This window comes from Hyla sarda, chromosome 8, assembly GCF_029499605.1.
Source record: "Hyla sarda isolate aHylSar1 chromosome 8, aHylSar1.hap1, whole genome shotgun sequence".
NCBI lineage: Eukaryota > Metazoa > Chordata > Amphibia > Anura > Hylidae > Hyla > Hyla sarda.
The window spans coordinates 150,575,442-150,596,829 of record NC_079196.1 but is presented as its reverse complement, the minus strand read 5'-3'; the positions used below and the strand labels follow the sequence as shown (position 1 = coordinate 150,596,829).

Here is a 21,388-nt window from a genome sequence, read left to right as displayed (position 1 = left end):
GTTCCGCCTGACTGTGGTGAAAGAAGCTGGCAGCTGCCTTTACGCGTTACCTGAGCCTGATGAAGGCTTACAGGCCAGAAAAGTAGGTACAGGCAGCGAGGGCACAGGGGGATCAGTGGGAGGGGGTATCAATTGAAAGGAGTAGAAAAGTATAGCATGGGGGGGGCAATCAATTGAAATGGTTAAACGGTTATGGGACAGGGGGGGGGGATCGGTGGGAAGGTGGGATAAATCAATTGGGATGGTTAAGGCACAAGATGGGATGAATCAATCGGAATGGTTATGATACGTGGTTCAGGGTGGGGAGGGATTAATTGAAATGAGTAAAAGTATGGCACTGGGGGAATCAACTGGAATGATTATGGCACAGGGCACTCAGTGGAGGTGGGAATTAGTGTGATGTCATGAATATATAATTAGTTAAGCAAATTAGCATGGCAGGTATTGTTGGACAAGAAAGCTGGCAACCCTAGCAGCCCATGATACACTCCGATTTGTCAATCCACCCCGACCTCCCACTGTGGACCTCACTGCCAGACTCCGTAGGCTGATGAGTTAATTTGGCTGGTACGTCACACGATGTGTCTGGACATGTGCAGAGCTTCCTGTGATGTCACGCATATATAATTAATTATGCAAATCATCATGGCCAGTATTTATTTATTTTTTGCAAGAAAGGTGGCAAGCCTAGCTGTGCATGGCTCCATTACCTGCTATATCCCTCATTTAGAAGGAGGTAAAAGGGGCCCTAAATGAATATATTAAAAATCCAGCTGTAAAGCAGATGTCAGGACAAATCATTTGTACCTGAAAAATTTGTCCAGAGGTGTAGCTTGTAGCTTTTGGGCCCTGATGCAAAATCAACAGAGCCCCGTATGCCAATTATAATACTGGTCTCTTATGGGGCAGATTTGCTTTGGGGCCCCCTTAGGCACCAGGGCCCCAATGTGACTGCTACCTCTATAGCTACACCCCTGCTCCCAACCATCCAGAGTCTAGTGAGACAGTCACGGATTACAGTACTACTACCGCTGTACCAAGAGGTTTGCCCAAGTCCCATCAATCACTGTTCCTTTTACCATGCTGCCACTGTGCTGTCAGTGTTATTCACACATCTTCCTCTGGTGCAGGCAGCCACTCGGAGCTCTCTATGCCATGGCTGTACGACGAGCCTCACTGACTCCAAACCTCCTCTCTCCTGATAATTGTTATCAACTAGAACCTGGGATGCGTAGCACATATTGATTAACGCCTTAAGGACTCAGACCATTTTGGCCTTAAGGACTCTAATTTTTATGTTTAGTTTTTTCCTCCTCGCCTTCAAAAAAATCATGACTCATATTTTCATCCACAGACTAGTATGAGGGCTTGTTTTTTTTGTGCAACCAGTTGTCCGTTGTAATGCCACTCACTCATTTACCATAAAATGTATGGCGCAACCCAAAAAAATACTATTTGAGTGGTAAAATTAAACAGAAAACCGCAATTTTGCAAATTTTGGAAGGTTTAGTTTTCACGCCGTACATATTACGGTGAACATGACAAGTTCTTTATTCTTTGGGTCAATACAATTAAAATGATACCCATGATTACATACTTTTCTATTACTATTGCGCTTAAAAAAAAATAATAACCCGATCATCCATTTTAGTGACCGCAGCACTGCAGATGCCGTGATCTGTATTGATCACGGCATCTGAGGGCTGAATGGCGAACATCCACATGATCGTGGACGTCGACCATTACCGGCGGGTCCCTGGCTGCTATCAGCTCCGATGCTCGGGGTTATGTATAGGACGTAAATGTAAATCCTGGTGCGTTAAGTACCACCTCACCAGGACATACATTTACGGCCTGCGTCGTTAAGGGGTTAAATGGGGCAACCGCTATTGATCGCGGTATCTAAACTGTTAAATGACGAACACTGGCAATGTCCACCATTACCGGCAGATGTCCGCTGCAGATAGCAGAGGGCACCTGCCAGGTACCTATATTAAACAAAGGGGAGGTTGATTTTAAGGTATATTAGGTTGAAAACTGGTAGACAATCATCCATATACTGTACAATTATGAATAGAATATATTTTGTATGGAGAAAATTTTTAATCTGGAACCAATTTAATAATATTGAGCTATTCATAAATTCATATTTTTAAATGGCTGTATTCTTAGGCATATTTTGTATTTGATACACAGCATGGAAACTTTCTCTAGATCAGGGGTCCTCGAACATGCGGCCCACCGAGGACATTTATCCGGCCCGCCAGTGTTTTTTGCCGCCGCTGCCTAAGGACATCCCTGTGTCCCGAAAGAGGTTTTTGCCCGTTAACTCTCTGCGGCCCTGCGTTTACTTTAAAAACGCAAGGACCTCCAGGAAGTAGAGCACGCTGGGATGTCACTGACGTCCCGTGCGTGCGCCCATAGCAACGGAGCGTGGAGGAGCGGAACAGAAAGCAGGACGTGGGCTGGCAGGCTTGTTAAAGGGGTACTCCGATGGAAAACTTTTTTTTTTTATTATTTATTTATTTTTTTTTTTTTTAAATCAACTGGTGCCAGAAAGTTAAACACATTTGTAAATTACTTCTATTAAAAAATAAAAAAAAAATCTTAATCCTTCCAGTATTTAATAGCTGCTGAATACTACAGAGGAAATTATTTTCTTTTCGGAACACAGTGTTCTCTGCTGAATCACAAGCGCAGTGCTCTCTGCTGACATCTCTGTCAATTTTAGGAACTGACCAGAGCAGCATATGTTTGCTATGGGGAATTTCTCCTACTCTGGACTGTTCTTAAAATGGACAGAGATGTCAGCAGAGAGCTCTGTGTTCCAAAAAGAAAGTAGTATTCAGCAGCTAATAAGTACTGGAAGGAATAAGATTTTTTAATAGAAGTAATTTACAAATCTGTTTAACTTTCTGGCACCAGTTGATTTAAAACAAAAAAAAAAGAAAAAGTTTTCCACCGGAGTAGCCCTTTAACCTCTTAAGGACCCAGGACGTATGGATAAGCCCTCACACCCTGGGCCTTAAGAATCCAGGGCGTATCCATACGCCCTGGCGTTTTCCGGTCTCTGCCGTGCCCCGGGCAGAGATCGGAACTGGATGCCTGCTGAAATCCTTCGGCAGGCATCCAGGGCAAACGCCGAGGGGGGCCATGTAGGCCCCCCATGTCGGCGATCGCCGCAAATCGCAAGGGAAATCCCCCTTGCGATCTGCGGCGATACCGGGCTGATCGGGTCTCTGGGACCCGACCGCCCGGTAATTTTGCATGATCCCGGCTGTCACAGACAGCCAGGACCATGCTAAAGCATAGGAGCGAGGTGGCAAGCCGGCCACCTCCTCCTATACCCTGCGATCTGTCGGTTAGTTAACCGACCAATCGCAGGAGGGGGGGGCGGTTACTTCCTCCCACCCTGCCCGGCCCCTGGAAGTCCGGAGAGGACGGGAGGAAGACCGGAGGACGCGGCGGGGGACGGGGGAGTGCTGGGGCCCGGCCCCGGTACTTACCTCGTCCCTGAAGACCGGGATCCCGGCGAGGAAGATGGCGGCGGCGGCGACAGGTGAGTTGATCTTCAGCCGCGGTCGGGCCCTTTACAGCAATGCACGTCGCCGTAAAGTGACATGCATGGCTGTAATGGGACCCTGTAAACTACAACTCCCAGCATGCCCAGACAGCCCTTGGCGTCTGGGCATGCTGGGAGTTGTAGTTTTGCAACATCTGGAGGTCCACAGTTTTGGGACCACTGTGCCCTTCCAGATGTTGCAAAACTACACATCCTCAGCATGCCCTTACTGTCCAGGCATGCTGGGAGTTGTAGTTCTGTAACATCTGGCCCTTCAGATGTTGCAGAACTACAACTCCCAGCATACATGGACAGTTTTGGCATACTGGGAATTGTAGTTTTGCAAGATCTGGAAGGGCACAGATTGGGAACCACTGTATTAGTGGTCTGCAAACTATAGTCCTCCAGATGTTGCAAAACTACAACTCCAAGCATGCTGGGAGTTGTAGTTTGGCAACATCTGGCTCTAAAGATGTTGCCGAACTACTAATCCCAGCATGCCTGAGAATGTTTGGGAGTTGTGGTTTTGCAACAGCTGGAGGCACACTGGTTGGGAAACATTGTCTGTTTCCTAACTCAGTGTTTCCCAACCCGTGTGCCTCAAGCTGTTGCAAAACTATAACTACCAGCATGCACTGATAGACTGTACATGCTGGGAGTTTTAGTTTTGCAACAGCTGGAGGTCCCCCCTGTAAATGTACAGGGTACATTCACATGGGCAGAGGACTTACAGTGAGTATCAGGCTGCAAGTTTGCGATGCAGCAAATTTTGCGTGGCAGCTCAAACTCGCAGCGGGAAACTCGCTGTAACCCCCCCGCCCATGTGACTGTACCCTAAAAACACTACACTACCACAAAATAAAATAAAAAGTCAAAAAAACTACATATACACATACCCCTACACAGCCCCCCTCCCCTCCCCAATAAAAATGAAAAAGTCTGGTACGCCAATGTTTCCAAAATGGAGCCTCCAGCTGTTGCAAAACAACACCTCCCAGTATTGCTGGACAGCCGTTGACTGTCCAAGCATGCTGGGAGTTTTGCAACAGCTGGAGGCACCCTGTTTGGGAATCACTGGCGTAGAATACCCCTATGCAAATCCTAATTCAGGCCTCAAATGCACATGGCGCTCTCACTTCGGAGCCCTGTCGTATTTCAAGGCAACAGTTTAGGGTCACATATGGGGTATCGCCGTACTCAGGAGAAATTGCCTAACACATTTTGGGGGGCTTTTTCTCCTTTCACCACTTATGAAAATGTGAAGTTGGGGTCTACACCAGCATGTTAGTGTAAAAAAATAAATTGTTTACACTAACATGCTGGTGTTGCCCTATACTTTTCACTTTGACAAGAGGTAAAAGGGAAAAAAGCCCCCCAAAATTTGTAATGCAATTTCTCCCAACTACGGAGATACCCCATAGGTGGGCGCAAAGTGCTCTTGGGCCGCACAACAAGGCCCAGAAGGGAGAGTGCACCATGTACATTTGAGGTGATTTGCATAGGGGTGGCTGATTGTTACAGCGGTTTTGACAAACGCGAAAAAACACAAAACCCCACATGTGACCCCCATTTCGGAAACTACACCCCTCACGGAATGTAATGGGGGGGGTGCAGTGAGAATTTACACCCCACTGGTGTCTGACAGATCTTTGGAACAGTGGGCTGTGCAAATAAAAAATGTTGTACAGCCCACTGGTCCAAAGATCTGACCTAAATGGGACATGCCCCCGAGCAAAATTTGCTCTCAAAAAGCCAAATATGACTCCTTCTCTTCTGAGCATTGTAGTTCGCCCGTAGTGCACTTCAGGTGCTTCATACTCAGAAGAGATGGGGTTACAAATTTTGGGGGGTATTTTCTGCTATTAACCCTTGCAAAAATGTGAAATTTGGGGGGGGGGGGGAAACACATTTTAGTGAAATTTTATTTTATTTTTTTACATATGCAAAGTCGTGAAACCCGTGGGGTATTAAGGCTCACTTAATTCCTTGTTACGTTCCTCAAGGGGTCTTGTTTCCAAAATGGTATGGCATGTGTTTTTTTTTTTGTTCTGGCACCATAGGGGCTTCCTAATGCAACATGCCCCCCAAAAACCATTTCAGAAAAACGTACTCTCCAAAATCCCCTTGTCACTCCTTTGGTTCTGAGCCCTCTACTGCGCCTGCCGAACACTTTACATAGACATATAAGGTATGTGCTTACTCGAGAGAAATTGGGCTACAAATATAAGTATACATTTTCTCCTTTTACCCCTCGTAAAAATTCAAAAATTGGGTCTACAAGAACATGAGAGTGTAAAAAATGAAAATTGTGAATTTTGTCCTTCACTTTACTGCTATTCCTGTGAAACACCTAAAGGGTTAAAAGGCTGACCGAATATCATTTTGAATACTTTGGGGGGGTGCAGTTTTTATAATGGGGTCATTTGTGGGGTATTTCTAAGATGAAGACCCTTCAAATCCACTTCAAACCTGAACTGGTCCCTGAAAAATAGTGAGTTTGGAAATCTTGGGAAAAATTGGAAAATTGCTGCTGAACTTTGAAGCCCTCTGGTGTCTTCCAAAAGTAAAAACTTGTCAATTTTATGATGCAAACATAAAAGTAGACATATTGTATATGTGAAAATTTTTTTTAAATATTTTGAATATCCATTTTCCTTACAAGCAGAGAGCTTCAAAGTTAGAAAAATGAAACATTTTCAAATTTTTCATAACATTTTCAAATTTTTCACCAAGAAAGGATGCAAGTTACATTTTTTACCACTATGTTAAAGTAGAATATGTCACGAAAAAACAATCTCAATATCAGAATGATAACTAAAAGCATTCCAGAGTTATTAATGTTTAAAGTGACAGTGGTCAGATGTTAAAAAAATGGCCGGGTCCTAAGGTGTAAAATGGCTGGGTCCTTAAGAGGTTAAGTGTTACCAGCTGCACATCAGCTTCAGTGCTCGGAGCACTGAAGTGGGGCAGTACACAGGCATACAGCCTCCAGCCATACACTGTATGTCTAGAGGCTGTATGTCTGTGGGGGAACATACTGCCAGCCTAATGTGTGGGAAACTATACTGCAAACTAAATGTGGGGGAACTATACTGCCAACCTAATGTGGGGGGGGGGGGGCTGTGCTGCGTACTTAAAGGGGTTGTCCACTAATAAGATATATCCTTGTGCATAGGAATTTGTTCATAGTTTTACTTTTTTTTTTAACTATAGTCCAGCCCTCCAACGGTCTTAGGGACAGTGAACTGGCCCCCTGTTTAAAAAGTTTGAGGACTGCTGCTCTAGATGCAAGTGTTACAGGGGTTCTACAGGGGAATTTAAAAAAATATATATATATTTTTTTTTAATCAACTGATGCCAGAAAGTTCAAACAGATTTGTCAATTACTTCTATAAAAAATTCATAATCCTTCCAGTACTTATTAGTGTCTGTATACTACAGAGGAAATTCTTTTCTTTTTCTGTCACAATCATAGTGCTCTTTGCTGACAAATCTGAACATGTTAGGAACTCTCCAGAGCAAGATAGGTTTGCTATGGGGATTTTCTCCTGCTCTGGACAGTTTCTGACATGGACAGAGGTGTCAGCAGGGAGCACTGTGGTCAGACAAAATAAACCCCAAAAGAAAAGAATTTCCTCTGTAGTATACCGCTGCTAATAAGAACTGAAAGGATGAAGATTTTTAATAGAAGTAATTTACAAAACTGTTTAATTTTCTGGCACCAGTTGATTTAAAAAAAAAATTAAAGTTTTCCACCGGAGTACCCCTTTAACCACTTAAGGACCAAGGGCGTACAGGTATGCCCTGACGGCCTGGTACTTAAGGACCCAGGGCGTACCTGTATGCCCGTGGGAATTTCGGTCCCCGCTGGGCAAGGACCGGACCGGAATGACTGCTGATATCCATCAGCAGCCCCCCCATGTTGGCAATTGCCGGTCAATTCAGACCGGCAATCTGTGGCGATTCTGGGTCATACGGGTCTCCGCTGACCTGGAAAATAAGGGGGATCAGGAGTGTCCAAGACACCCACGATCCCCCTGAAGGGATAGGAGGGAGGTGGCAGGGGTGCCACCCCTCCCATCCCTGCTATTGGTCGTTCAGAAGCGACAACCAATAGCAGATGGGGGCGGGGGGCGGTTTAACGTTCAGTTCCCCTGTTGTGCCCACCCACAGTAGTCCGGACAGAATGGGGGAACCGACGGTGACCGACGATGGAGGTCCACTTACCATCGGCAGGTGTCGAGGACATGCAGCTGGCTCCCTGGTGCAGACTATGGAAGCTGGTGTGTTGCCTAGCAACATCTGGAGGGCTACAGTTTGAGACCACTATACAGTGGTCTCTAAACTGTAACCTTCCAGATGTAGCAAAACTATAACTCTCAGTAAACCCAGACAGCTGTTTGCTGTTTGGGCATGCTGGGATTTGTAGTTTTGCAACAGCTGGAGGGCTACAGTTTGGAGATCATTGTGCAGTCATCTCTAAACATGCACGAACGGCTTTCTCGCCATGCTGGGAGTTGTAGTTGTGTACCTCCAGCTATTGCATAACTACATCTCCCAGCATGCCCTTTGGGGATCAGTACATGCTGGGAGTTGTACTTGTGCAACAGCCGGGGGCACACTGGTTGGAAAATACTGAGTTAGGTAACAGAACCTAACTGAAGGTTTTCCAACCAGTGTGCCTCTAGCTGTTGCAAAAGTACAACTCCCAGCATCCACGGTCTGTCAGTGCATGTTGGAAGTAGTAGTTTTGCAACAGCTGGAGGTTTGCCCCCCTGCCCCCATGTAAATGTACAGGGTACATTCACACAGGCGGGTTTACAGTGAGTTTCCTACTTCAAGTCTGAGCTGCGGCAAATTTTCCGCCGCAGTGCAAACTCCTAGCAAACTCACCATAAACCCGCTGCGGTGTGAATTTACCCTAAAAACACTACACTACACTACCACAAAATAAAGGGTAAAACTTTACATATACACCTAGTGGCATACCAAGGGGAGGGGGGGTTTGGCGATTGGCGCAAATCACAAGTGAATTCACACTTGCGATTTGCGCCGATTCGGGTCTATGGTGACCCGATGACCCGGAATAGAAGGGGGATCGCGGGTGTCCAAGACACCCACGATCTCCCTGAAGCATTAGGAGTGAGGTGGCAGGCGTGCCACCCCTCCTATCGGTCATCAAGACGCGATGACCAATAGCAGATCGGGGGCGGGGGGCCTTATTTTCGGTTTCCCCATCCTGCCCACCCACAATAGGCGGGGCAGAACAGGGAAACGACACAGGACCGGCACCGAAGATCCACTTACCCATCGGCGACGGCAGCGGGCGACGATCGACGGCGGCAGCGGGTGACGATCGACGGAAGAAGAGGACGGCAATGCAGCTCCGTGGATCCTACGGAAGCCGGTGAGTTGCTTAGCAACATCTGGAGGGCTACAGTCTGAGACCACTATAGAGTGGTCTCTAAACTGTAGCCCTCCAGATGTTGCAAAACTACAACTCCCAGCATGCCCAGACAGCTATTTAGGCATGCTGGGATTTGTAGTTTTGCAACAGCTGGAGGTCCACAGTTTGGAGATCACTGTGCAGTGGTCTCTAAACTATAGCTCTCCAGATGTTGCAAAACTGCAAATCCCAGCATGCCGAAACAGCTGTCTCGGCATGCTGGGAGTTATAGTTGTGTACCTTCAGCTGTTGCATAACTACATCTCCCAGCATACCCTTCGGCGATCAGTACATGCTGGGAGTTGTAGTTTTGCAAAAGCTGGAGGCACACTGGTTGGAAAATACTGAGTTAGGTAACTGAAGGTTTTCCAACCAGTGTGCCTCCAGCTGTTGCAAAAGTACAACTCCCAGCATGCACGGTCTGTCAGTACATGCCGGGAGTTGTAGTTTTGAAACAGCTGGAGGTTTGTCCCCCCATGTGAATGTACAGGGTACATTCACATAGGCAGGTTTACAGTTAGTTTTCTGCTTCAAGTTTGGGCTGTGGCAAATCTGTCGCCGCAGCACAAACTCCTAGCGGTAAACTCACTGTAAATGCCCGCCAGTGTGAACGTACCCTAAAAACACTACACTGCCACATAATAAAGGGTAAAACACTACATATTACACCCCCTTACACTGTCCCCCCCGCCCAATAAAAATGAAAAACGTATCGTACGGCAGTGTTTCCAAAACGGAGCCTCCAGCTGATGCAAATCACCAACTCCCAGCATTTCTGGACAGCCACTGACTGTCCAGGCATGCTGGGAGTTTAGCAACAACTGGAGGCACCCTGTTTGGGAATCACTGGTGTAGAATACCCCTATGTCCACCCCTATGAAGTCCTCAAATGCGCATTGCGCTCTCTCACTTTAGAGCCCTGTCATATTTCAAGGAAACAGTTTAGGGTCACATGGGGTATTTCTGTCCTCGGGAGAAATTGCACTACAAATTTGGGGGGCTTTTTTTCCTTTTACCCCTTATGAAAAGGAAACGTTGGGGTCTACACCAGCCTGTTAGTGTAATTTTTTTTTTTTTTTTTTTTTTTTCAAACTAACATGCTGGTGTTACCCCATACTTTTTATTTTCACAAGCGGTAAAAGCAAAAAAAGACCCCCAAAATTTGTAACGCAATTTCTCCTGAGTACGGAAATACCCCATATGTGGGCATAAAATGTTCTGTGGACGCACAACAAGGCTCAGGAGTGAGAGCGCACTATGTACATTTGAGGTCTAAATTGGTGATTTGCACAGGGGTGGCTGATTTTACAGCGGTTCTGCCATTAAAAAAAAAAAAAAAAATATCCACATGTCACCCCATTTTGGAAACTACACCCCTTACGTAACGTAACAAGGGGTATAGTGCGCCTTAACACCCCACAGGTGTTTGACAAAATAGTTGGAAGGAAAAATGAGGAAAAAAAAAATTTCGCTAAAATGCTGGTGTTACCCTAAATTTTTCATTTTCACAAGGGAAAATAGGAAAAAAGTCCCCCAAAATTTGCAACCCCATTTCTTCTGAGTAAGAACATACCCCATATGTGGATGTAAAGTGCTCTGCGGGTGCACTAAAATGCTCAGAAGAGAAGGAGCGCCATTGGGATTTTGAAGAGAAAATTTGTCCGGAATTGAAGGCCACGTGTGTTTACAAAGCCCCCCCATAGTGCCAGAACAATGGACCCCCCACATGTGATGCCATTTTGGAAAATACATCCCTCACGTAATGTAATAATGGGTACAGTGAGCATTTACGCCCCACAGGTGTCTGACAGATTTTTGGAACAGTGATCCGTGAAAATTAAAAATAAAATTTTTCAAAGATCTGTCAAATGCCAGTGGGGTGTAAATACTCACTGCACCACTTATTAAATTCTGTGAGGGGTGTAGTTTCCAAAATGGGGTCACATGTGGGGGGGGGGGTCGACTGGCACCATGGGGGGCTTTGTAAACGCACATGGCCCCCCGACTTCCATTCCAAACAAATTCTCTTTCAAAAAGCTCAATGGTGCTCCTGCTCTTCTGAGCATTGTAGTGCGCCAGCAGAGCCCTTGACGTCCACACATGGGGTATTTCCATACTCAGAAGAGATGGGGTCACAAATTTTGGTGGTCATTTTCTCCTATTACCCCTTGTAAAAATGTAAAATTTGGGGAAAACACAGCATTTTTGTGAAAAAATTATTTTCTTCATTTACACATCCAACTTTCACAAAAAGTCGTGAAATACCTGTGAGGTGTTAAGGCTCACCGTACCCCTTGTTATGTTCCTTGAGGGGTGTAGTTTCCAAAATAGTATGCCATGTGTTTTTTTTTTTTGCTGTTCTGGCACCCTAGGTGCTTCCTAAATGTGACATGCCCCCCAAACACCATTTCAGCAAAATTTGCTTTCCAAAAGCTAAATGTGACTCCTTCTCTTCTGAGCATTGTAGTTTGCTCGCAGGGCATTTTACATCCCAACATGGGGTATTTATATACTCAGAAGAGATGGGGTTACAAATTTTGGGGGGCATGTCCTCCCATTACCCTTTGTAAAAATGATAAATTTGGGGAAAAAACTGCACTTTAGTGGAAACATTTTTTTCTTCATTTACACATCCGACTTTAACGAAAAGTCGTCAAAAACCTGTGGGGTGTTAAGGCTCACTGGACCCCTTGTTATGTGCCTTGAGGGGTGTAGTTTCCAAAATGGTATGCCATGTGTGGGTTTTCTGCTGTTCTGGCACCATAGGGGCTTCCTAAATGTGACATGCCCCCCAAAAACCATTTCAGCAAAATTCCCTCTCCAAAATCCCATTGTCGCTCCTTCCCTTCTGAGCCCTCTAGTGCACCCGCCGAACACTTGACATACACATATGAGGTATTTCCTTACTCGAGAGAAATTGGGCTACAAATTTTGGGGGGATTTTTCATCTATTACCCCTTGTAAAAATTCAAAAACTGGGTCTACAAGAACATGCAAGTGTTAAAAATGAAGATTTTGAATTTTCTCCTTCACTTTGCTGCTATTCCTGTGAAATACCTAAAGGGTTAACAAACTTTCTGAAATGTCATTTTGAATACTTTGAGGGTGTGCAGTTTTTATAATGGGGTCATTTATGGGGTATTTTTGATAAGAAAGCCCTTCAAAACTGAAGTGGTCCCTGAAAAATTCAGATTTTGAAAATTTTGTGGAAATTGGAAAATTGCTGCTATACTTTGAAGCCCTCTGGTGTCTTCCAAAAGTAAAAACATGTCAACTTTATGATGCAAACATAAAGTAGACATATTGTATATGTGAATCAATATATCATTTATTTGGAATATTCATTTTCCTTATAAGCAGAGAGCTTCAAAGTTAAAAATGTAAAATTTTAAATTTTTTCATCAAATTTTGGAATTTTTCACCAAGAAATGATGCAAGTATCGACAAAATTTTACCACTAACAAACTAGAATATGTCACGAAAAAACAATCTTGGAATCAGAATGAAAGGTAAAAGCATCCCAGAGTTAATAATGCTTAAAGTGACAGTGTTCAGATGTTCAAAAAAATGGCCGGGTCCTTAAGGTTTATTTGGGCTGGGTCCTTAAGGGGTTAAACGTATTCATTTCATGCATGTAGTTATGATTTTATCCAGAAGACAAAAATCAAACCTATATGAGTAGGGTATCATTTTAATCATATGGACCTACAGAATAAAGAGTCATTTTTGCCGAAAAATTTACTGCGTAGAAACGGAAGCCCCCCAAACTTACAAAATGATGTTTTTTCTTCAATTTTGTCACACAATTATTATTTTATTTTCGCCGTAGATTTTTGAGTAGAATGACTGAGGTCATTACAAAGTAGAATTGGTGGCGCAAAAAATAAGCCATAATATGGATTTTTAGGTGCAGAATTGAAAGGGTTATGACTTTTAAAAGTAAGGAAGAAACAGAAAAACCCTGCTTCCTTAACGCATATGGACGTTTATGAACGTCCCCATATATAATGCGCACTCACGAGGTGAGCGCGCATCATACTCGGTGAGTCCCGGTTGCTATAAGCAACCGGGACCCACGCTAATGCCGGACATCGCCGATCGGGCTGATGTCCGGCATTAACTCTTTAGACGCGGTGATCAAAGTTGATCGCTGGGTCTAAAAGTGAAAGTAAAAGCATCCCGGCTGCTCAGTCGGGCTGATCAGGACCATCGCGATATCCAGATCAGCTAGGATGCAGCAGGAGGTCCCCTCACCTGTCTCCTGCGCGTCCGATCGTGATTGATTGCTCCAAGCCTGAAATCCAGGCTTGAGCAATCAACCGCTAATAACACTGATCCCTGCCATTGAATGCAATGGCAGAGATCAGTGTATTGAATCAATGTACTGCATGTTATAGTCCCCTATAAAGAAAAAATTTAAAAAATCATTTAACCCTTTCCCTAATAAAAGTTTGAATCGCCCCCCCTTTTCCCATAAAAAAAACCTGAAAATAAACATACCGTATTTTTCGCCGTATAAGACGCACTTTTTCTTCCCCAAAACTGTGGGGGGAAAAGTCGGCGAATACACCCCTATTGCGGCGGTCCCTGCGGCCATCAACGGCCGGGACCCGCGGCTAATACAGGACATCACCGATCGCGGTGATGCCCTGTATTAACCCTTCAGACGCGGCGATCAAAGCTGACCGCCGCGTCTGAAGGGAAAGTGGCACTAACCCGGCTGTTCAGTCTGGCTGTTCGGGACCGCCGCGATTTCACCGAACAGCCTGACTGAATAGCCGGGTTAGTGCTGACAGGACACGGGGGGGGGGGGACCTCACCTGCCTCCTCGGTGTCTTCTCCGTTCAGGGATCCACTGTATGGCCGGCGCTCTCCTTCCTCGTCATCACGTCGCGTACGTGCGTCGGCGTGCGTAACGACGTGATGGCGGCGACGGAGAGCGGGGATACCCGGCCGGCAGCAGAGACGTTCCAGAGCAACGGGGACACGGCGACAGCGATGGAGCGACATCCAGGGCAGCGGTGACGGGTCCTGAGCGGCGGGGACACGTGAGTATTACCTCCTATGCAGTGGTCTTCAATCTGCGGACCTCCAGATGTTGCAAAACTACAACTCCCAGCATGCCCGGACAGCCAACGGCTGTCCGGGCATGCTGGGAGTTGTAGTATTGCAACATCTGGAGGTCCGCAGGTTGAAGACCACTATTGGGTTCAAAATCTTAATTTTTTTAGATTTTGCCCCTAAAAATTGGGTGCGTCTTATACGCCGGTGCGTCCCATAGGACGAAAAATACGGTATGTGTTATCGCCAAGTGCGTAAATGTCTGAACTATAAAAATATATTGTTAATTAAATTGCAAGGTCAATGGCGTACGCGCAAAAAAAAAATCCAAAGTCCAAAATAGCGTATTTTTGGTCACTTTTTATACCATAAAAATTTTATAAAAAGCTATCAAAAAGTCCGATCAGAACAAAAAAGGTACCGCTAAAAACTTCAGATCACGGCGCAAAAAGTGAGCCCTCATACCACCCCATACGTGGAAAAGTTTAAAACAAGTTATAGGGGGTCAGAAAAATTATGATAGTTTTTTCAGAAGTTCGACAAAATCAAACCTATATCATTTTAACCGTATGGACCTACAGAATAAAGATAAGGTGTAATAACTGAAAAATTTACTGCGTAGAAACGGAAGCCCCCAAAACTTACAAAATGGCGTTTTTTTCTTCCATTTTGTCGCACAATGATTTTTTTTTTCTGTTTCGCTGTAGATTTTGGGCTAAAATGACTAATGTCATTACAAAGTAGAGTTGGTGGTGCAAAAAATAAGCCATCATATGGATTTTTAGGTGGAAAATTGAAAGAAAAAAAAGAAAGAAAAAGTGCAAAAACAGAAAAACGCTCCGTCCTTAAATGGTAATAATAGACTATAAAACTTTATAGTATAAAAAGGCAAGTCAGTAAATCACTTCCACCCCTTCATAGCTTCAACATCCATGTTCACACAGCGCAGTCTTTGCATGCAGTTTCTTCAGCCAAAACTAAAAGACTTTCTATTATACTTCGATTTATGAAAGTACTTTTAATTCTCCACAGTCTCCTTCCAAACAAACTACATTTAGCAGGTGTGCAGTATGCCTTATGTGAAATTATAATTTTGCCCTAGACTGCACGCTATTCAGTGGGGCAACATTTTTGTGTGCTAGGAGATTAGCGTTAAATTACAGCAAAACTGCACTTTGTGAGCAAATCCCCCCCCCCCCCCCCCCCCCAAAAAAAAACGTACTTATGTGTATACTCTCACCCGAAAGCAGTTTCCTCTTTCTTCAGGATCACAGTGTTTGGTACCAATGCAGTGACAAAGACCCATGTCTCCTGCATGTAAGGGAGACAGATACTGAGGATTATCTCTGGAGTTTAATATGTTACACATTTAATGAATCATTACGAGGGGATAACCTGCTTGTCTAGCAACATTTCAGGGCCAAAAAGAAAAAAAAAACGGTATCATATACTATAGGTATGGTAACAAACAAACTCACCTTTCTTAAGAAAAGCTACTCAACTATAACGTTTGTTTTCACTAGTGCTCCTTGAAATAATTTCTACATGTGAATGTGTTTATATTGATTGAAGGCATGAGCCCACCCATAGGATATCCCTTATTGGACAGGCACAGCTAACAGCATGTTCACAACAAAGAGCCATGCCATACAACAACGTTTTTGCCACAGACAAACCCTTTGCTCCCTCCATCATAAATATGGGTGATATACCGTATTTTTCGCCCTACAGGACGCACCGGCATATAAGACGCACCCAATTTTAAAGGTGCAAAATCTAGAAAAAAAAGATTCTGCACCCAACAGTGATCTTCCTCCTGCAGACCTCCAGATGTTGCAAAACTACAACTCCCAGCATGCCCGGACAGCCAACGGCTGTCCGGGCATGCTGGGAGTTGTAGTTTTGCAACATCTGGAGGTCCGCAGGTTGAAGACCACTGGATAGGAGGTAATACTCACGTGTCCCCACCGCTCCGGACCCGTCACCGGTGCCCTGGATGTCACCTTCCATCACTGTTGCCGCGGCCCCGACGCTCCGGACGTCTTCTTCCCCGGGATCCACGCTCCCCGGGATCCACGCTATGTAGGGGATCCCGGCACGGAGCAGACACCGAGGAGGCAGGTAAGGTCCCTCCCGGTGACCTGTAAGCTGTTCCGTATGCTGCGATTTCACCGCGGCGGTCCCAAACAGCCCAACTGAACAGCCGGGTTAGTGTCACTTTCGCTTCAGACGCGGCGGTCAGCTTTGATCGCCACGTCTGAAGGGTTAATACAGGGCATCACCACGATCGGTGATGTCCTTTGTTAGCCACAGGTCCAGCCGTTGATGGCCGCAGGGACCGACCCGATAAGTGTGTATTCGCCGTATAAGACGCACCAACTTTCCCCCCCCCCCCAGTTTTGGGGAACAAAAAGTGCGTCTTATACGGCGAAAAATACGGTATTAATATTGCTTATTTTAGAGTACATCTAACAAAGATCTAAGGGTTGGAACACACTACGTTTTGGCCCCCGTTAATCGTATCCATTGGCATTCCGCCAAAAACGGGATGCTGGCGTATACTGTTAACGGGCGCAGTGAACCCCATACTATAGCCAAAAGGAGTCACCTAGTCACTCCTTTCGGGATGTGCGCGCTATTTCAAAAGCATAACAGCCCCTGTCATGAGTGTGCTTAGAATAGCGCATACAGTATGTTCCGAACGGAGTCACTAGTGGTGACTCCATTTGGTCATAGAAGTGAATGGGCTGCTTCCGCTAACAGTATACGTCGGCTTCCCGTTTTCGGTGGGATGTCGACAGATACGATTAACTGTGGCCAAAACGTAGTGTGTTCCGACCCTTACACACAGAATTATTTTTTGTTATTTTATTTTTTATATGGGGGAGCTAACCCAAGGGAGGAGGGGTGCTTCTGTCAGACACAGCATTTTTTTGTTTTTTTGCTGTTTGTACGCCACTGCAGTTTTTGAGCCTAAACCAGTAGTGGTTCCAGCAGGAAGGAGAAGTCTTCCTTTATATTTCCCATTCCTTTTGAATCTACTCTTAGTTTTGGCACAAAACTGTGATAGCAATTTTAAATTAAATAAAACAAAGAACTGCTGTGTATGACTGCAAAGTCCATGCGGAATTCTGCGTCAATCTTTTGTGCTGAATTCTGCGTGAATTTATTGCCCATTAACTTTAATGGGATTCCGCCAGTTAATTCAGACAGCAGAATTTCCACATGCGGAATTCCGCTGCTGAAATTCTGCATTCCGCAGTATCCCATTGGTCAATGGGGACGACTTTCAGATGAATTTGTGCAGAATTCGCGCAGAATGCAAGCGGAATCTGCACAAACTTTCATGTTTAGTTTAATAAAAAAAATGTTTATAATTTCCACAGGGGATACTACTACTCCCATCATGAAAAAGAGTCTGAGTAGTAGTACATGGGCTCAGGGACAGTGTTTATTCCATGGTAGGAGCTGTAGCAGGAGAGATGGCTTCTTTTGGGTAAGCGGGCAGCATTGTGCCGTGATCCCCGCCGGCCATCTATATTAAAAACCTAATTGAAAACCCTGCTGGGAGCCCTGAATGGCTACATGGTGCCGGCCATTCAGGGCTACCGGCAGGGTATTTAATTATGAATTTTTGACAGTAAAAAATACATTGCTGGGGAGCAGTGCGGCTGATATGCAGCCCGCTCCCCCGGTTAATAACTTTTGATCGCATCGGCTTTCAGAAGTGAAACCCAATGCGACCAATCCCTCAGCTCCTGTACTACTACCCCCAACATGGAAAAGACTCTGTTCCATGGTGGGAGTAGTAGTACTATTGCTACAGTAGTCTCCCCAGCCACCCACAGACTCCTGCAGTAGGGGAACTAGTACACCTATCATGGAAACAACTCAGTTCCATGATGGGAGTTCTAGTACTGCAGCACTTCAGGAGTCCCAGGTGGCTGCGAAGAAAAGATGCGGAATCATGCGGAATCCGTGTGAACATTTCCACACGGATTCCGTACAAATTCTGCATTAAGTTTGCATCTGTTTAACATCTGCAGAATTCTGCTCCGAACATATGTGTGTTTTTTTTCCACTGTGTGAACGCGGCCTTAGGCTAGGTTTTCACACAGGAGTTTTCTGGAGATTTTTGGAAAACTATTGCAGTTTTTGAGCCAAAGCCAAATTAGTTTTCAAAATTAATGGGAAATATAAAGGAAGGACTTTTACGTCTCCTTCCTACTGGATCCACTTCTGACTTTGGCTCAAAAAGTGCAGTGGCAGTTTTTCACAAAAATGCCAGAAAATACCTGTGTCGAAACCTGGACTTAGGGTACAGTCAGACGAGAGAATCTATTGCATATTTTACACTGCCGCCGAAAGACTCCTACAGGGTTCCTTTAGATGTGCCTGCTCAGAGCAGCACTGCGCTGCTATAAGTAGACACACTGCTGCGATGTGCGAGTCGCCACAAATGCGCGGTGTACTCGCACACATTGCGGGTGCTCCCCCTGCTCCATGAGCTAGGCCGAGAGCAGTTGCGATGTGCGAGTATACTGCGCATGTGCATGGCGACTCGCACATCGCAGTGTGTCTGCTTGTAGAGGCCTATTGCTGCTTTGAGCAGGCACAGCTAAAGGCACCCTGTAGCGTCCTTCGGCGGTGGATCTGCAGCATATAATACGCTGTGGATCCGCCCATCTGAACGTACCCTTAGGCGGTGCTTCCACTTAGCAGCAAAACTGGAAGTGTATTTAAAAGGACCGAGAAGTAGAAAGGGACTACTTATACTTCTCCTTCCTGCCAGATCCATTTCTGGCTTTGGCTCGAAAAAGGCAGTAAAAGTTTTCCCAAAAACAATTCTTACACTGGGGGGTTTTGTAAAACAAAAAAAACACCCGAAAATGTTGCTCTCAGTGGATGGGTGAGGTGGGGGGGGGGAGGTTTGTTAGGTTTTGCAAATAACTCCTGTTGACTGATTGATATAATTTTTGTATGCATTTGTTTTTCTGAGACCTTTTTATCGTCTGACATGTTTTCTGATGGTGGTTAATTAAAATAATATATATATATATATATATATATATATATATATATATATATATATATATATAATTTTTTTTTTTTTTTTTAAAGCCCCCAAAAAGCCATACTCGCTGCATTGACGTTTTGGGCCAAAATTTCTGCAGCCATATGTTAGCTGAGAGTCAATAGGAAATTATTACCTTAACTGGTCAAGACCAGTATATGAAGGGTTAACTTTGTTATTTATTCAAATAGATTCCCTTTAAGGGAATCCAAAAATACCCTGATTTCCCATATACTTATTTTATTTTATTCCCATAAGCTTTAATAGTTTCCACACAATGAAAAACCGATAGTGCTGTATGCCCTTATTGTATACATTCACCGATTTAAATTATCAACAGAAAAGCTCTATTGCTGTGCACTGTCTTGCTGACAAGTATAGGCTGAATGTGTCTGCAGATCACATCCTATTGTTTTCTTAGGCAACAGCACTATCCCTAATTTAAAATTCCCTACTCTGCCCCCTCTGCAGACAGTCCGCAAATCTGACACCATTGGGGATTGTCTGTGGACCCATTTAAATCAATGGTAGCGTAACTCGCAGCGGGATTCCTGCAGCTGGCAACCTGCTGCTAGTAATAGCAATAGGATTCTGCCGCACTGTGCACACAGCAGAATTCCAGAGTCTGCAGAAACAGTGAACCATTGAACCATTTCAATGTTTCTGCATATTCCGCTCGAAAAATGCATTGCCGTCTATGATGACAGCGCATTTCCGAGTGGTCCTAGTGCCACCAAAGCAAGCACATATTCTGCCGTGTGAACATAGCCTCAGGCTAAGTTTCTACTTGTTTTTTTATTTTTTTTTAAACACCAAGAAAAACGCCAATTCTGCCGCATGGCGTTTTTTCGGCCAAAAACGCTGCAGCCAGATTTTAGCTGTAAATCAATGAGAAATCGCAAAATTCTTTATCCACTTAGCATTTTTCAGTTGCGTTTTTCAGCTCCTTGGCGGTTTTGCACAATCGCTGCATGTTGAGTCACTGGCGTTTTTCTCCCTGAAATTGAAGCGTTTTTCTCCCATAGAAGATGGGTTTTAACTTTGGCGTTTTTTCAGGCATTTTTTATTCTATCCAAAAAAGTGATGGAGATACATTTTTTTTATAAAATTTCGTAGGGTACCATTAAAAAATAATAATAATAAAGATACAGTAGTGATGGGAAAAATTGTATTTAACGAAATTTATATTTTTTATAACAAAATTTTTATTACTTTTTAAACAGGGACCAATTTATGTGGGTGGGTAGGGCACTAAAAATGCAGCTGACAATAATAAAAATCTAGTGTGTGTGTTTTTCCCTTTTTACTCTTTATTTTTGAGGTGGTACTACTACTCCCAGCATGGAACACACACTGTTCCATGATGGGAGTAGTAGTATCTGTACTAACTGACAGATCGCCCCAGGTCCGTTGTGATCCTTCTGTATAATTTATAGATGCGGCGGCCGCTCTTCTATGGTCCCTGCACTGCCGTATATATATACCTATTCATATTTCCCACAGAGAGCTGTAATTGGCCAGATGGTTCCAGCCAATCACAATTCTGCGGGAAATATGAATAGGTGAATATATACGTCAGTGCAGGGGACCATAGAAGTGGCCGCCCGCATCTATACATTATATACAGGAGGATCACAGCAGGTGTCAGAAGTGACATCCACTGTGATCTTTTCCTAACTGCAGGAACTACTGCTCTCAACATGGAGCAGAGTGTGCTCAATGATGGGAGTAGTAATACCTGCAGTTAAGGAAAGATCACAGCAGGTATCAATCCTGACATCCGCTGTGATCGTCCTTTCTATTACAGAGAATTGGAGCTGCTGTATACAGCGCTTGCATCTCTGCACTATACTCCGGCCAGTGATGTGAACAGAACATCACTCATTCTTATTTCCCGCTGAGAGCTGCAACCATCCGGCCAATCCCCACTCTGTGGGGAAAATATGAATGAGTGATGTTCTATTCACATCACTGGCCGGAGTACAGAGCAGAGATGCGAGCAATAGAACCGCTCCACATCTCTGCTATATTATGGACGATCGCATCGGGCGATATGTCTAATAGTACAGGTAGTAGCACTACCTAAACAGTCTATTCCATGCTGGGAGTAGTAGTACTAACTAAAAAATGTCAAAAAAGAGAGATAAAAAAAAGTGGAAAACACACACTTTATAAAAATGTATTAAAATTTAGTTATAAAAAATATAAATTTTCTTAAATACATTTTTTTTCCATCACTACTGCA

General features: G+C 44.5%; 1 protein-coding gene across 2 annotated transcripts in view; it reads right to left on the bottom strand.

Annotated features, from left to right (window-relative positions):
• The window catches only part of LOC130284671 (fibroblast growth factor receptor substrate 2-like), a 64,248-nt gene that overhangs the window by 27,018 nt on the left and 15,842 nt on the right, over positions 1-21,388 (bottom strand). The window contains exon 2 of one of the 2 annotated variants that reach the window (XM_056535287.1): positions 15,310-15,380. The exons of the other annotated variant lie outside the window; for it this stretch is intronic. Within the exon in view, the coding sequence (XP_056391262.1) occupies positions 15,310-15,375 (66 nt within the window). The 5' untranslated portion in view covers positions 15,376-15,380. The remainder of the gene's footprint in view (positions 1-15,309; positions 15,381-21,388) is intronic. 2 annotated transcript variants of the gene reach the window in all.